The 16304-nt window shown below is 42.6% G+C and overlaps 1 protein-coding gene across 1 annotated transcript; it reads right to left on the bottom strand.

Annotated features, from left to right (window-relative positions):
- Positions 1-984: 984 nt before the first annotated feature.
- REST (RE1 silencing transcription factor) lies at positions 985-15837 on the bottom strand. Its single transcript, XM_026847887.1, has 3 exons — positions 14937-15837; positions 9472-9555; positions 985-6433 (listed from the first exon to the last, which is right to left on the bottom strand). Exons 1-3 carry the CDS (start codon positions 15835-15837, stop codon positions 4731-4733), a joined length of 2688 nt encoding a protein of 895 aa, XP_026703688.1. The 3' UTR covers positions 985-4730.
- Between the last annotated feature and the right edge of the window lie 467 nt (positions 15838-16304).

The raw sequence follows: 16304 nt of genomic DNA on the forward strand, positions 1-16304 counted from the left end.
CCCTGCAGCCCTCCAAGTCTATGCCCTGTGGTAACAGTGCACCCGGCTCTTTGCTGCTTGGCTACTGATCACATGGCTCAGAACCCCAGATTCCCACTGACAAAGATGACCCAGGGTGGAGGGGACGACATTGTTTACGAGAAAACATTTAATCGGAAGACAAAAGCTCACTTCTTATCCTTCTAGCATAGGAGTTCCAAAATGTTCAAAGCTGCCGCAGCTGCATGTACAACTATCCCCACAAGTTAATTAAATGTCATTTGCCTTGATGCCTTGGCAAATAGGGATTGTTCTGCATTAGTAGGATCCTGGTAAGAATGATTAGGCCCTAGAAGGCAGGTTAGCATCATGGGCTAATCCAGCTCAGGTTTTGTAAAAGGGCCAGGCTGACAGAGAGATGAAAACCCTTACAGGCTATACCAAGCTCCACAGCTCTCAAGACATTTTCAGTATCTATACAGACAGTATCATAGCCATAGGGATGATGGGTGACATAAGTTTTATCAATCTTTTAATTCCCCAAATGAGGCAGCACCAGAGACCCCTTTGGAATGCAGGAGGTATTTCCACCTGCATTACATCTGAAACTCACATTTACATTCCAGTTTCCACCAAGTTGCATTTTGTATGTGGCAGGGACTATGCCTTTCATGCCCATCAGGCCTGTTCTGCCAAGTCACAGACAGGTCCAGCATTAAGTTTGAACCTCGGCCATATGCATGCATCCCCCACCTTATGACCTGCCCTCACTGAAGCAGGCAGGGAAATGACTATAATGTGTTGAACTGGAGAAAGAATGTATTTCTGGAGACGTTGTCCCTATTTGCAGTCAAGCCTGTGTGCGCATGCACATGGCATCTGTGTACTGGCTACCCAGACTGTGCTGGCTTGAGGTCCTGAAGAGCTCTGTCAGTGATGTTTGTGCTGCTCCTGCCTTTAGTTACAAATGGCTTTCATAGCCATTAATAAGTGGGAGATAGAAGCTGCAAGTTCCTTAATAAAGTTTATTTAATCATAACTATGCTTAGGAAAATACACTTGTAAGGGTTAATATAATGCAACTTAAGTTTAACTTTATACTACATTTTGAACAAAAGACTTCTTATACATGTTTTAGGTAAAAACAGGATGTATGATCTGGCTTGTTTTACATCTATTACAAATGTAGAAAAGACTGTCATGCACTACAGTAGAGAGAGCATGAAAAAAAAATTACCTTTGGTTTAATTCAGAGAATACAAGTATTGCACTGTAAAAGCTCAAACATGGTGCAACTAAACATCATAAACAAGTTTCCATGCCAGCTTACAAAAGTTTGTTAGCTAGTGTAATTTTAGAGGGGGGAAAATATATGTACACATAAAACAATTCCATTAGCTATCTGGATTCTGTTAATATTGAATGCACGCCACATATCTACACAACTGACATTCAAGAAAACTCTTGAATCTGATTTAATAACTTTCAACTACATTAAATCTGTTGAAATCAATATTTCCATATCTCAACTGGCCTGTCAGTTGTTAAACATTCTTTTAAGCGACTAAAGTTCCATCCTAGATCATCAAAATCCAGAAATAGCAATTACAATACCATGGATTATTAATGCCTAGCTACCCACTTCTAGACCATTACTCAGGGCAGTTACTTTGAATGTATAGATTCATACAGCAAAAGCCCAAAACACCACGTTGCTCAACCGAGGGCTGGCAGTGTAGGAGTATCAGTGTGCTAATCCTTTCAACCACATATTGGAGGTTGAACACTCGTACAGGTATTATTGCCAATAAACACAAAAATGCTAGCACTGGCAAAACCAACACAAAATAATTTAAGAATATTGAAAAAGAACAAGACAACAAAAAAAGAGGCATCATTTAACGGGAGATACAGCAATGTAAGACCACCGTATCTGGTGGGTTATCTGACCACACTCCCCCTCAAATACTAATATTAGCAATGTCTAACATTTTAGGTACACATAATGCATTACATCCTTGCTGTTTTACCATAACATACTCCCAAACCTTGGTCTTAACCAAGCAGAGAATTCCAACACAGTTCTGCGCCAACATTAGGTATTTCAGGACATTGTTGATGGGTCTCAGAAAGAATCAACCTTCCTTCTTCTTGATATGTTAATAATTTATTTTCAGTTTCTAATCTCGTGGTAAGACACACTGCCAAACACGAGCCGATCATCGTCTTCAAAGAGTTCTTGTCAGATGAAGCATTGAAACCTTGACCACTTCACCGAAATGTGCAGCAGAGTATCTCAGAGAACCACATCTTTGTTTTTATCTCATAGACAGAGACTGAAGTCAGTCAACACCATTATTTTCGCTCAAAAACAAACCAGAAAAAATACCAGGCCAGTCCACAAGTTTATTTGAACACGCTAAAGTCCTTGAAGTCTCTCACAAGATGGCAAAGGCTCTTTGCAAGGGTATGAAGGGAGCTATAAAACCTCTACACAGTCCTGGAATTCCCAGCATCTGCTCACATCGCTCACAAATGGTGGCAACATTTATATATAAAGGAAACACTATTATGAAGAAAAAAAAATACATCTAAGACTATTACAACTGGTTGTTTAGGAAAACAATTCAACTAGGTTTATTTTCTTAATGTTTAACATAAATATAGTTGCAACTTGATCTTCAGTTGACAATGATTGTCGCAGCCAAGGTAAGGACTGAATACTATCTAAGCAAACAAAAACTCACTATACATTATACAAATTATTTCTGCCACGAGGGATGCCTTCCCTCTCAAATCTTTGGCCTCCTATTACCAATCTCTCCCAAAAGCAGAAGCAATGTAGCATTGTTGCTCTCTATTCATTCAAGGCAAGGCGTTTGTTTGGAGGGGAAGATGCTGTGGGGACATGCAATGTGGAATAGGGTTTATTCGAGAGCTTACATTGAGAGTATTTGCCATAAAGTGCTCTGACAAATACTGTCTGAGCTCCTCAACTCCACTCTCCAAATAACACCTGCCTCCAAATTTGCTTCTTTGGAGCTGATAACCAGAGAAGCTGTCCCCAACTGCTCCCACTGGAAAGGCAGCTGACAGTCAGAAGAGTGCACAGATGGGACTGAAGGGTTTTGCTTTTTCCCTGTTGGTTTGGACTGTGTTTACATTTTGCCACTGGCTAGCTACAAGCAGTAAGTACACAATCTCTCTTGTGTTTGTGTGTGCCATAAATTAAATCTGTTTAGAATTAAAAAATCCTGGTATGACACAGAGACTAGAGATGACAATCTGATCTGTGTTTCTCTCTGCATGGAAGCAGGATGATTTTATTAAATGCAACCTGAATGAATAAGGAGCAGGAATTTCTACAGTTTTTAATGCCAGGTTTGTTGCTTACCAGTCAATTTATCTGTTTTTTTGGTGTGTGGGATGTTAGATGAACCATACTTCTATCACTAGTACTATTTGATTTATTTTAAGCTCATGGTCTGACTACTGTCCATCACAGAAAGGAAAAGGAGAGGACAAAAAAAACCCAAAAACGATCTGGACTTGCAGAAGACCCTTTCCACTGAGAGTCAGTATTTTCCTGTCTGGTGATCCCAAATTATAATTTATTACACTCTGTGTGTATTCAAAACATCAGAAGTGGCATTTCCATGATAAATCCTATAGTGTTTTGAAATTGCATTGGTATCCTTTTGCTCAAAAACTATACAATTTTAAGTCAGTCAAAAATATAGAGCCAAGCAATTAATAATTTCATGCACAACTAATAATACCCCAGGAAAACAAGAAAAATCTGCAGTAAAGAGCATCACAGAAAACTGTCATAGAAAACTGTCCCATGGTAAGCAACGAATCTGAACATGTCCAAATTAAAAAAAATAAACCTTACACAAGCAAAATCAAACATGCATATATAAAGTGTACATGTACTGCACAAGCGCTATTCCTAAAGGATTAAACTGCATAGGTAAAAATCAAAAACAATGTGCAATATTTTAAGCTCTTAAAGCACAATCAAAAAAAAAAGCAGAAATTAAAAATAATAAACTTTCTCCCCCACAACAAAGCCAATTACATATCATAGTCATTAAGATATTAATCAAAACAGTGATTCTCCAATCAAAAGTTGGAAGGACTACTCCCAAATCTTGGCTCACCATTCACGCTTAGGGGATCTGAAATGTACGTTCACAATTATAATTATCTTAAACAGTTATGTTCATCACTAGCCAACTTTGATTTATTTTACAAAGTGCTCTTTATGTAATAGAAGCTATCTTCCTGGTAGAAAAACCATCAAGTAGTTTAACACTTTGAACATCAATACACATAGAGAACTAAAAAAAAAAAAGGGGGAAGGAAACTGGGGAGAGGAGGAGTTGGCTGCTAGAACAAAAAGCAACTAATGCCAATGGCTCTATAAACATCCAACTTGTGTATTGTTAGCTACAGTCTTGTTCCTAAAACTCAATTTATATAAGAATTGCAAAAGCTAACAGACTAGAAGCTTACACTGACTTTACAGGACACAGCCTCATACACCCTATCTGCCTTCTCTAATGAAGAGATCCAATAGTTAATGAGTTCACCATTACACAGGAAAGTGTCCAAAATATTTTCAACTTAAAAACCAAACCAATGCAGACACTAAAGCAAACTGTGCTTAAAAAAAAAAAATCTACAATATCTGTACATAAACTGTATAAGATCGTACAAAAGAAGATTCCCCCAAACCACAGCTATTTCTACTCCTGACCTTTTGTTGCCTTCTCAAGATAATACACATTGACTAAGTGGCGATTGAGGTGCTTGCTGTATTCACCTTCCTTTTTAAACGAGCGGTCACAAAAAATGCACACATAGTTCTCCCTGGCGACTGCAGTGTCTGCAGCTCCCTGTGATGTCTTTGGACTTGTCTCCTCTTGTACAGAGCGAGCACCATTTAACCCCGAGTCATCGCTTCCTTCTGATATGTTGTCACTTATGTCGCTGCCTTCGTGGCTGTGGATGCCCTCATCCTCATCCATTTCCTGAGATTCATTCACTGCTGTGTTATCCGGAGATGATAAAGCCAGAGCTACCTGCGGGCTTTGCATACACCCTTCTGGGGATGCAGGTGCTGGCACAGCATCTCCCACTGGCTCTGTCACTGGCAGGCACGTCTTGGTCAGGTCCAATAGGTCTGAGTTACTCACAGTTTCTGCCACGAAGGTTTCCTCTGGCTCATTCTCAGGTTCCAGATCTGGTACCACATCCATGGGCACATCCAAGCCTTTTTCAGAAGACACTGCATGGGAAGATTCCTCAGAGCAAGTGCCTTCCCCTCTGTCCACCTTTCTCTCCTCCTCTTTTTCACCAACGGTGTCTTCGCTCTCTCTTGCTGCAGCAGGCATTTCTTGGTCCTCTACTTCAGCTTCTGTGTTTGCATCCTGAGTTGGCAGACAAAGCTGCCCTGAGTCTTCTATGAAGCCTCCTTTGGGATCAGCACTCTCCCCCTTGATAGCACAACTACCATCATCGTTTAATGCCACTGTGTCAGTGGGATCTTGCTCCTTCTGGTCGCTGCCCTCAGCATCAGGCTTCACGCACCCATCTTCTTCTGTGGTATGACGCTCATCTGGCATCTCCTCTTCCTCAGTCTTCTCCTGATCAAGTTTACTGCTTTTCTTACTGTGCTTATTTTTCTGAGCTTTCTTTTTTCTGTTTTTCTTGAGGCAAGAACTTTGCTTTTTAGGCTCCTCCTCTGGTACAACGTCACTTTTTTGAGCTTCCTGGCAGTCTCTGGGTTTAGCTTCCACTTTCTTTTTCTTTTTTGTTACTGTTGAGGTATCATTCGCAGTCTCTTGCTTTGAGGAAGTTACTTCAGACTCTGCCTTTCTTTTGATCTTCTTTGTTTTACATGTTTTCTCAGTATTTTTCTCAGTTTTAATATCCACCTCCTTGTTTTCTGAAGCCGATTTCCGACTTCTGGTTGTCACCTGACCTGCAGAAACATTGCTCATCGGCTTCTTTTCCTTTGACAAATTATCTTTTTTCTCCACTTTCACAATTTTCTCAGTTTTCTTTGCAGCTGAATCCCCTTTAGTTTGTTCCTTCTCTGCTTTGTCATTAATGCTCTCAGAAAAGTCAGCTTCACTCTTTTTAGTCCGTAGCTTCACCTTTGAAACATCCATAGTGATATCAGAACAATCAGGATGCCTGGATTTGATGTGATACTGCAGGTTACATTTTTTAGATGCTGCGTAATCACAAACAGGACAGAGAAACTGGCGCGGATTGACGTGGAGCTCAACGTGCTTTTTGAAATTGCTGCGGTCAGCTGTTTTGTAGTCACAGTGTGGGCAAGTCAGAGGCTTCGGCCCATTGTGAACCTGCCTTGCATGACGAGTTACTTCATGCTGGTTTGAGGCCACATAGCTGCACTGATCACATTTGAATGGCTTCTCACCTAAGGAAGGAAGGGCGGAAGGGAATGATGGTGATTATTAAGCATGGGGGGGGAAATCACTTCCCACTAATACAGATACAGAAATATGAAACTTAAAAAGAAAAAAAAATATCCATGCGCCTTTAAAATTAAGTGAAGTCAACATAAGAAATCCACGTATCACAAACACATTCACAAGACACTAGGAACAAAATACAAAAAAAGAGAGAAGGGTGAGGGTTGGGAGAAAGGGGATCCAAAACCAAACAAGCAGTAACAACGTCACAGGTTCTGGCTATGCATACATACCGGCAGAGATCTCTCTACAGTAATATTAGCAAATGGAATCCATACCCAACTGGTCCATTGAATGCATTGTAGAAAAATGGAAATGTAACATTTGATGAATAGCAGTTTCACACAAACGTTTCAATAAAGTCCAACTTTACACAGATTTAGCATACTTCATGTTTGCATTGAAAAGGAAATGAGGGAAAAGAAGCTAGCAAAAACCAAAGCACGTGAAAGGGGCACACTGCTCAGATGATTTTTACCTCTTGATAATTCAGTTCACTGTTATGGTGTCTCAAACACATGATGTACTGGCTGCAGGCTACTCTTGGCAAGCCAGCCAGATGCAGTCCAAAGCCATCATGTTACTACTGAAATTTGCATTTAGAGTTGTGCAATGACTCTTGCAGAAGTGTTCCTGAAATGTTCTGCTTAGTGCATGCCACTGCAGAAGTGGCTTTCACTTTACACATCAAAGCAATAAGGAAAAACACTTCTAGCACAACAATTAAAGTCCAGAAATACTTCGAGAACATCTGTGCATGTGCAAATTCAGCTGAGGAATTTGGGATGCTCCTGAGCTTCAAACCAGCATCTCAAAACTGACCTACAGAGCTAATGCAAGCCAATTCCTAAGTACATTGAAAATCCACTCCAGCCCCTTCTGCTCATGGTACAATAGTACTTCTCCCACCCCTGCAACCTGCTGCCCTGTACTCATGCTGCTCCTCTCAGGAGACCAGAGCAGCCTGCAGCGAAGATGAAGTCACTATGACTGTGGTGTCTGTGTGTTAGCCACACGGCTGATCTGTAATGCCCTCACAAACTCTATTAAAAGGCCATGCTGCCTCCCTGGCAACAAGGATGAGGACACTTGTTTAAGAGTCTAAATCATTTCACGTCCGCCTACAGCATCTCTTTATTATTTCAAGAAGGGTTACTTTGCTTCCTTATCATCTTCAGCCTGTCTTCTTTCCTTCCTTCCTGGTGACATTTTCTGATTGATATGCTTCACTGTTCATCCTTCTCTCAAGTATGGACCTTTACCACCTATACTTTAAGGAACACGTTACACAGAGCAAGGACAAGAAAAGCCTCTCTCTTATGGACATATGAGCAAGCTGTTCTAACTGCATGGAGTGCTCACAAGTAGCTGCAATAGGGTATCTCAAAGGTTCTGTGTGAAGTCTGTGTCCATCACCTCTACTAAATTCAGGGGGTTTGTTGCACAAGTTGAAAGGACATGTACCAGGATGGCTAAGAATACAGATGTGAAGTAGGTTCTACACCAGTTGTTCACTGTCTGACATTTGAAGAAAGGTTAAGCACCAGTTTGCTTTAAAAGGCCACCCTGTGAACTGCAAGAGTCCAGAAAATGACACAGAAAAGGTTCCGCTGCCTGGGCAAGGTGGCATGACATGCAACAGAAGTTATGAGAGCTATTAATAAAATGCCCCTGATAGCAAGAGTCCCATGAGCACTCCCACTTCTATCAGCACAGCTCACACCCTCCCTCCCAGACCTTTGAGTCATGGGCCAAGGGCAGATCCCACTCCTCATCTCCTTCAGATTTGAGACTTCCTTGCACAGACAAAAGGAGAGTAAGATGTTCATGAAACAGTTTCCAGGCTCAGTATAGACCAAACCATTTCCAAATTTGCACTGAGCCCAGAGGTTCAGCCAAAAATGATTTTTTTTTTTCTGGAAGCAGAATATTTCATTCACAGAATTCTCAAACCAAAATATTTGCATGTCATTTTAAAGCTGGCTGTTTTTAATGGGTCCAGACCCCCTCTCCACTACAGTTTTGCCTGCCTTCTGGTTTGAATTAAAAGCCTCATATATTGAAATTGAAACAATTACTGTTCAGAAGAATTTCACTACTGTTTGCTAGGATTAAGAATACACCTACATCTGGTCGATTCAGATATTAACAAACCAAACACACAGACTGAGATCTACCTGAACTCCTCTACAAGGGTCACAAAGGACAACTGTCCTTGTGTCTAGCATGCCTATGTTGTTACAATTTGTAAAAATGCTATTAATTCATTCAAAGAGATTCACAAGAGAGCAATGCTTGTAACACCACAGCTTATGACCAGTAATGAGAAATAAAGGCTAGTGAAAACTGCTAATTTGTCTTTTAGTGCCTCAAGACAGAGTCACTTGTGAACACCCTCTGAGTTTGCTTTTTTCTCCTCTGTGTCACCTTGCCACAAGCAGATGCTATTTTACATCTTTCTGTAATACTGAGAAAAAGCTAAGTGTTCCCTCAGAACTCCTGGATGAGATGAAACTGCAGACATCGCAGAGGACACTTTCAGATGCTCAAAATCTTCCCAGATTCACTGATTTGGACTGAGTTATGGTAGCAGACAGAAGACATGAATCTGTTCATATATCATCACAATGTTGTATTTGCTACTAGATTACTAGGACCACTAGAGTAGCCCTATGAACCTCAGAATACACCTTGCAAAGTAAAAGGGAAAGAAAAAGATCTATAGCCCTGTTAACACTTTTATTAATGACACTCTGCATTTCCTTAGCAGGTAAAGACAACCTTCCCTGTTAAAATAGGAGCTCAGGCTGTACTGGATGAGATGACATCTCACACAGAACTGGGCAGCCGGCTCTAGATGGCCCTGCTTGAGCAGGGGGGCTGAACCAGATGACCTCCAAAGGTCCCTTCCAACTTCAACCACGCTGGCATTCTGTGAACCACCCCCAACTCCTGAGTCATGCTGCTGCCGCCCCTTACCAACCTGAGTGGGTGCGCATGTGCCGGGTTAAATGGGTCTTCTGAGAGCTGGAATAAGGACACATAGCACACTGATAGGGTCGCTCTCCTGCAAAAACAAACAGTATATTTGTTACTGAAACACAGCTGATTCCCAAACTTGGGTTGCCAAGCCACACATGTGAGGCTGTCACAGATCCCCAAGTTGTACTTGAGGGCACACTATATCTCAGCAAAGGGACACAGTGAGAAGCATATGCCCAAGATGGACCAGTGCAACATGTCATCAATGTGTTATCAACGAGGTCAGCGAAGGGGCAGACTATAAGAGAGGCACACCGTCATGTTCACCTGGCGTCAGACGGTAACCTCAAGGAAAAGGTGATGAGGACAGCCACCTTTAGGAAGCACTAAGCCACCAGAGCTGACTTTTGTACAGTATTTTTCTCCCAGCACTCAGAAGATACAGAACCCGTAAGAAACCATGAATGTTCTTGGTTCACATAACGCCTTACCTGAAACCTCCATGTTTAATCTGGATTAAGATGGGGAGCAACCATCCATCCTGCATGGACCTCCATTTGTCAAAACACAAGTGCAAATAGTGACTGCATCTCTACTTCCAAAGTTTTATTGGCAGAGAGAACTTAGCTTGGAGCATGGAAAAGCATAATGCCCTGCTCAGCAAAACTATAATGCTAGCAAAAGCTCAAGTGTAGCAGCAACATTTATTTTGAAGATTCAAATCCCTCTGCCTGCGGAGTTATTGTTTCTGGAGAACTAATGGCAACTAACCTGTCATAAACTAGGTCTCCACAAGGGACAGTTAGCTTGTGCAACTATCAGTACAATGATACTTGAAAATCCTTTTCAAGTGAAGACAAGCCTCAAATAAAGGCAGACAGTTTTAGAATTAGCAGCTGTTAGGCAGGTCCAGATAAGTATCAGGGATGTTTGCCCCAAACTGCTAGCACAGCCAAGAGATCTAGGCGGCCTTGTCCGCACTTCAAGTTATAAAAACACTTTTTAGTCTCGGGTGGATACCCCCAACAGAAGAGGGAGTGAAGTTGGGAATGGAAAAGTAAGTTACTCGGTGGTAGTATTTACTCAGATCACAGTCAGAATCACACTACAGCATTTTGCTACATCAGTTGAGGCATACAACCAACGTGCTCTCCAAATCACTTAGATCTGGATGTCACCAAAAGCCCTGCATACAGGCCATTTATTTACTTTCAGAGGCATAGCTCTATCTGCAGCAGCAGACCTTCGTTTACCAGTATGTGATGTGAGGCTCCACTGCTGGCCTTTGCCTAAACAGCAGTAGAACCAGTCTTTGTTTGCTCCCATCAAATATTTAGACTATCATTCTCGATTAAATCAGCTGTTTAAAGGTAAATTCACCCTAACAACCATAACCCCCTCCCTTTTCAGTTAAAACAAGGTAGGAGATTGGTGCAATACACACAATAAGATTAAGTCATGTACAAGGGAGGGTTAGTCCTTCTGTTATGAAGAAATGGTTTTGTTTTTAAAGGACTCCTTACAATCTGAAAATATGTGGCTAAAGGTCCTGGAATATTCAGTCATGTCTTCTTCCCATTACCTGAAATATCATATCTTTAAAGTTACCTACAACGTTAAGAATGTGGAAAAGGCTTTCTTTCAGGTATTTTATATAGGGCACAGAAACAGAATGTACTGGATTTAAAAGTATGATGAATGCAACTAATTTAAAGTGTGTTATTGCCACTTGAGAATTAAATGCATGACTACACTGTAAGGGCTTGTTTTATAAAATGCTATACCCCACAGGATTTTTACTGTAATTTTACAAGCTCATTATATGCAAACAAGCCATCAAAAAACCCTCTCCACAAGACACTTAAAGAATAAACCCCAACCTAGCAAAGGCTTAAGCAGGCACTTAACTCTATGCAAATGAACAGGCAGACTGACACCTGTGAACAAGTTTAAGATCATCTCTTTATAAGGCTTTTCTTGTAATGCCATTAAAAGTTATGTCTGCTTGAAACAAAACTGCTTCGAACATCAAACTTCCAACACAGTGGCAAGGAAGAAAGATCCCCCGTGACAACCAAAATAAAAAAAGACAGCCCAAAGCTAAGCAACTGCCTGAAGTAGATGTCTTATTTATATAGCCCTGCAGATGATTTTCAATTAAGTTTTCTAAAAATTGCTTCTAACAAGTAAAATGGAAAAAAAATTGAGAACAATGCTGCACTGTCTTGTACCTAGTACAGTTCCAGGATCAGTGGTGTGGATAGTTGATGGAGTAAATCAAGTCAAAACTTGGTCTAACACATCTAATGAGCACCAACGAGTCCAGGTAGGTCTGTCCCTGACACAAAGGGTCCTTTCTGCCCGATAAGCAGAGGAAAGGATGGCCCTGAACATCTCCAGCCACCCCCTCCTGCAGCAGATCGGTTCTTCCAGATGTAGCCCTCCCAGCTGACAAGCTTATGACCATCTGCAGGGTCTTTAAACCACCCCTCTGCCCAAGGTCCCCCATATTTGTCAAGAGCCTGCCACACAAGCACTGTTGAGAGCTGCAGGGTACCTTCCAGTACAGGATGGGTTAATGGACACCTGCTTTCCACTGCTGATGCATGCAACAGGCCAAGCAGATAACCTCTTCCTGCCTACCCGTGATCCCCAAACATGCAGAGGATAGGTGCTTCTGCCACCATGCAAGGTACCAGCATGCAGCCCCCTTCCCTGCTCCCGGCCATATCTGGTATTGGTATGTGTCCTTAGTAAATCGATTCAGTTCACTAACCAGCAGAAAACCAACGTGGGGAGGAGGATAGGATTATTTTACTGCCATTTTAGTGAGCTGAATAAACCAGTCCCAGGATACGGGGAGAAAACTGAGACTGCCTTTCTCCAGCAGCAGCAGTGCATTTGATCTTCTGAAACTGTACTCCGTACAGAGTCAGTGTTTCAGAAAACTGGATGGCTCAAACACAGCAGAATCCAATTATCTGCAGCGAGGCGTTTTCCCACACAAAAAAAGTCAGGTGAAGTATGAAAAATAGGAGAGAAAGAGAAGTATCCATCCAAAATGATTTAACCTACTAGCAATCAGGAAACCAAAGAAACAAAAAATTCCAACTCTCTCCCTAACATTCTGAACCCACAAAAAAGCAAGAAAATGAAGCCTGTATGTATCCCTCTCATTTTTTTCCCAACAAATATTTTTCTTAAATTTTAAATTAAAATTATATCTGAGGACATTTTAGTATCATTCAGACAGTTTAATGCCAGCAAAAACTTTTAGCCTGGTATATAAATATACCTGCCATTAGCTTATTCATTCTTCCAATACTCTTCCTTTAGCTTCAACACTCTCTCCCACAAAATCAATGTTACTGGAATACAAGGCATAATCCTAAATCAGTTTACTAACGTATTTGAAAGATTTTTATCAAGTGAGAACTGGCTGAAAGATCTTAACTTTTTAGTTAAGAGCTAGCAAAGAAACAACCACTGGGGTGGACTGAAAAATGTTGAAATCATAATCATTATCACTCATTTCAGCTTAATTAAAATAATGAAAAGACATGGCAAACCGAAGAACCAGAAACCTTGATTGCAACACTATTTTTAAAGAAGAAAAGAGGAACTGGACAATATCCTACATAGTTTAACATGCTTTTTACAAAAAAATTAATCCAGTTGACTGAAAAATTGGTCAAACGCAGTGGTAACAGAGCGCTTCCTCAGCAAACACACTTTCATGGTTAGTTCCTGTAAAACTAAACACGAGCTTTCAGAGATTAGACGGAGGACCTAATGTCATGTACAAACACAAGCAGGGATGAATTTAAAGTGGAGACAAATGTAAAACAGGCACCACATCATAGGCTCATATTTGGCCATGAGTTCCCCGGATGATTTTTTTTTGTTTTCTCCTATTATTTTGTCTTTTTTTTTTCCTGGTCTCTTTCCTGTTATCTCCCCCAATACACAGGAAGAAAACAAACTAGAGGATAAACCACAACATTTTCCTAACACCTCACACAATAATCTTTGTTTACTTGTTTAGGAAAAAAATATTTAGACGAGGCTGATTTTTAAATTGATGGTATCCTCTAAAAAACAGCAGTGGCTATTATTAAAAGAAGAACATGTCTTAACGTATTAAAAATCCCAGCAGACCCTCCCAACTCCATCAAAGCAGATGCTAAAGCATGCTGACGAACACAAACTTCTGCACACTTGAGCTCAAGCCCAGCCCCGATATTGCCCGAGTCCAGCCCTCCCCTTCCAGACAGCTGCAGACAACTGAACTGAAGCCTCCAAACCATTCGTGTCACTGCTGGGACAAAACATGACTTCAAAGGGGAAATTCCCCAGTGTTTTGCTCAGCCGGCACAGCTTACAATAAAGGGGAACCGAGTCAGGTCATCACGCTAGAAGATGGTTAGCAAGTCTGCCCTCCTCTCAGAAAGCCTTGACAAGGTAGTAATAAAAGCTCCTGGGGAGTTGCAAGAAAGGTCTGAACTGCACTCCTGCTTCCAGAGAAGGGATCATGAGGCAAAGCAACTGTACCTCACTGCCCAGAGAGGTGAGGCAGCTACGTTGTTCCTTCCTAGGAAGGAGTCTCAAGTTTGGGTATGCTTCAGGACTCCCCATGTGAGAGGCTAGCAGGGGTCTCTTGAAAGAAAGCAAGGTATTTCCTAAATCACCTTGCGGCCCCAGCTCGCAGGACGGCAGCAACACTGAAGGTCCTCTGATTCCACTTGGTATGAACCAGAGCAGAAAGGGGCCTCACGCTTTTCCTTGAGATTACGACTACAAACTGACGTTAGGAGAAGACAGGAAATCAGGCCATAGACTCCCTCCCTTGGAGGCTTCCTTTAGGCCTACAGAAGTATGTGTCTACTTCTGCTTACTGCCGTGATGCAGACCTTGGAGAAAACGAGGTCCCTGTACATTAAGAGGAATTAATTCACTGGGAACACAACACTTACTCTGTAGATGCTGGAGGGCTCTTCTGCATGTGTGTATCAGCTCTTTCTTCTCTGTAATTACAGCTTAGTCAAGTTTCAGTTCAGTCTGAAGGCACCATTTTCAAAACTACCCATGTGATTTAGGCACTTTTTTGTCAACCTGCCTGTTTTGTTTTTACAGTACATCAGGCTTTTGTGTCATAGACCCTGACAGTCATCACCGGCACAATCTGTCATGCACTCTTCAAAAAACTGGCTTAAAATTACTCAGTGCGATGCTCTTCATCTCCCCTTGGGCCTCTGACATTGAGAGATTTTCTCAGTCCCCTAGGACTGCAGACTGGACTTCAAACCAAATCCACCCTTCGATGAGGCTATAAACCTGGTAGCACCAAGAGGAGAGAGCTCAGAGCTTTACCAGGGTGGAACAAACTTTGGAAATAAAACTCTGCTTGCTCCATTCATCACAGTTTCTCAGTACTCTTACTACACTTAAAAAAGATGAAAGACTTACCTGTGTGAGTTCGAATATGTTGAATATAATTGTTCTTCCTGTCTGAAAAATAGGAGCATTGTGAGCAGGTATACACTTTCCTGGGAAAATGATTTCTTAGGTGTTTCTTCCAGTGATATTCACTGACGGTAGTATAAGTGCATATGGTACACTTGTAGACTCTCTCATTTTCCCCTGCTTTGTTGTGGTGCTTCAAGTGAGCCAGATAGTGATCATATCTGTTAGTGTTATAGCCACAACGATCGCAACGGATCGGGCCCTTAGAGAAATCCACCTCTTCTGCAGTACAAGAATCAGACTCCTTCACCTGGGCTTGCTTTTCTGCGTTTTCTTCCACAAAGAATTTCTTAGCACTGTGAACCCTGATGTGATGCACAAACTCCTCTTCCGACTCTGCCTCGTACTGGCAAGGCTTACAACGAAATGGCTTGCTCTTCAAGCTCTTACACTTGTCCTCTGTGCTTTCTGGAGTACCTGGTGCTTCCAATGAGACATCTTTGTCCACACTGGGAGTCTTAGGAGGGGGGCAAGCAGTTGTGCCTTGGGTTTCCACACTAGGAACTTCCAGAGAGCTTAATTCCACATTTTCAGGTGCCTCACGGTCACTCTCGGCACCCTGGGTATCTTCCATACCCTCTCCATCGCTGTCTGAGAAGTTGTTGTCCCCCACCGTTGTCAGTTCTGCCATTTGCCTCTCTTCTCCAACCAGGTAATCGCAGCAGTTGCCATTGACTTCTCCCGTCAAGGCCACATTTGCCAGCATAATAAGCTGAGGAGCTGCCAGTTCAGCTTTAGAAAGGTCGTGTAAGTCATACATGTCGTTGGACAATGCCATACCAATATTAGCACTGCCAGGAAAGAGGCTGCTCCCACCCGACTGTCCCAGCACTTGAGTTGCCATGGCAGGGATTCTGTTGGAAGAGAAAAGAACACCTGTGAGCACCCGAGTTGCTGAAAATCCACCTCTGCTTTGTGCTGTCCAAGCAGCCCTCCAGGCACCACTAGATAATTAAACTTCTCCACTAAGGCACGGGGGCAGGGGGAGGCAGTACCCGGGGCGAGGGCTTCCCCGCTACCACCGACCCCGCTAGGCCTCGGGGGGCGGGTGGGGGTCCCCTTCCTCTCCCAAAAGGTCTGTGTGGTTCCGCCCGACGTGCGGTGCAGGATCCCACCCTGTGGAGGCCGGGCGGGGGAGGGCACTGACTGCGGGGTCCCACGTCCTCGGTCCCGCAGGGCCCGGGGCGGTTCGCTGGGCCGGCTGGCAGCGCTGCCCGCTCCCACGGGGGCCGCGGGACCCACCAGCTCCCGCGAGGCCCCGCCATGTCAGACACCGGGGGCGGCGCAGGCGCCCGCGGGTGGGTGCTGAGG

This window comes from Athene cunicularia (assembly GCF_003259725.1).
Source record: "Athene cunicularia isolate RWA chromosome 4 unlocalized genomic scaffold, athCun1 chr4_part2, whole genome shotgun sequence".
Taxonomy (NCBI): domain Eukaryota; kingdom Metazoa; phylum Chordata; class Aves; order Strigiformes; family Strigidae; genus Athene; species Athene cunicularia.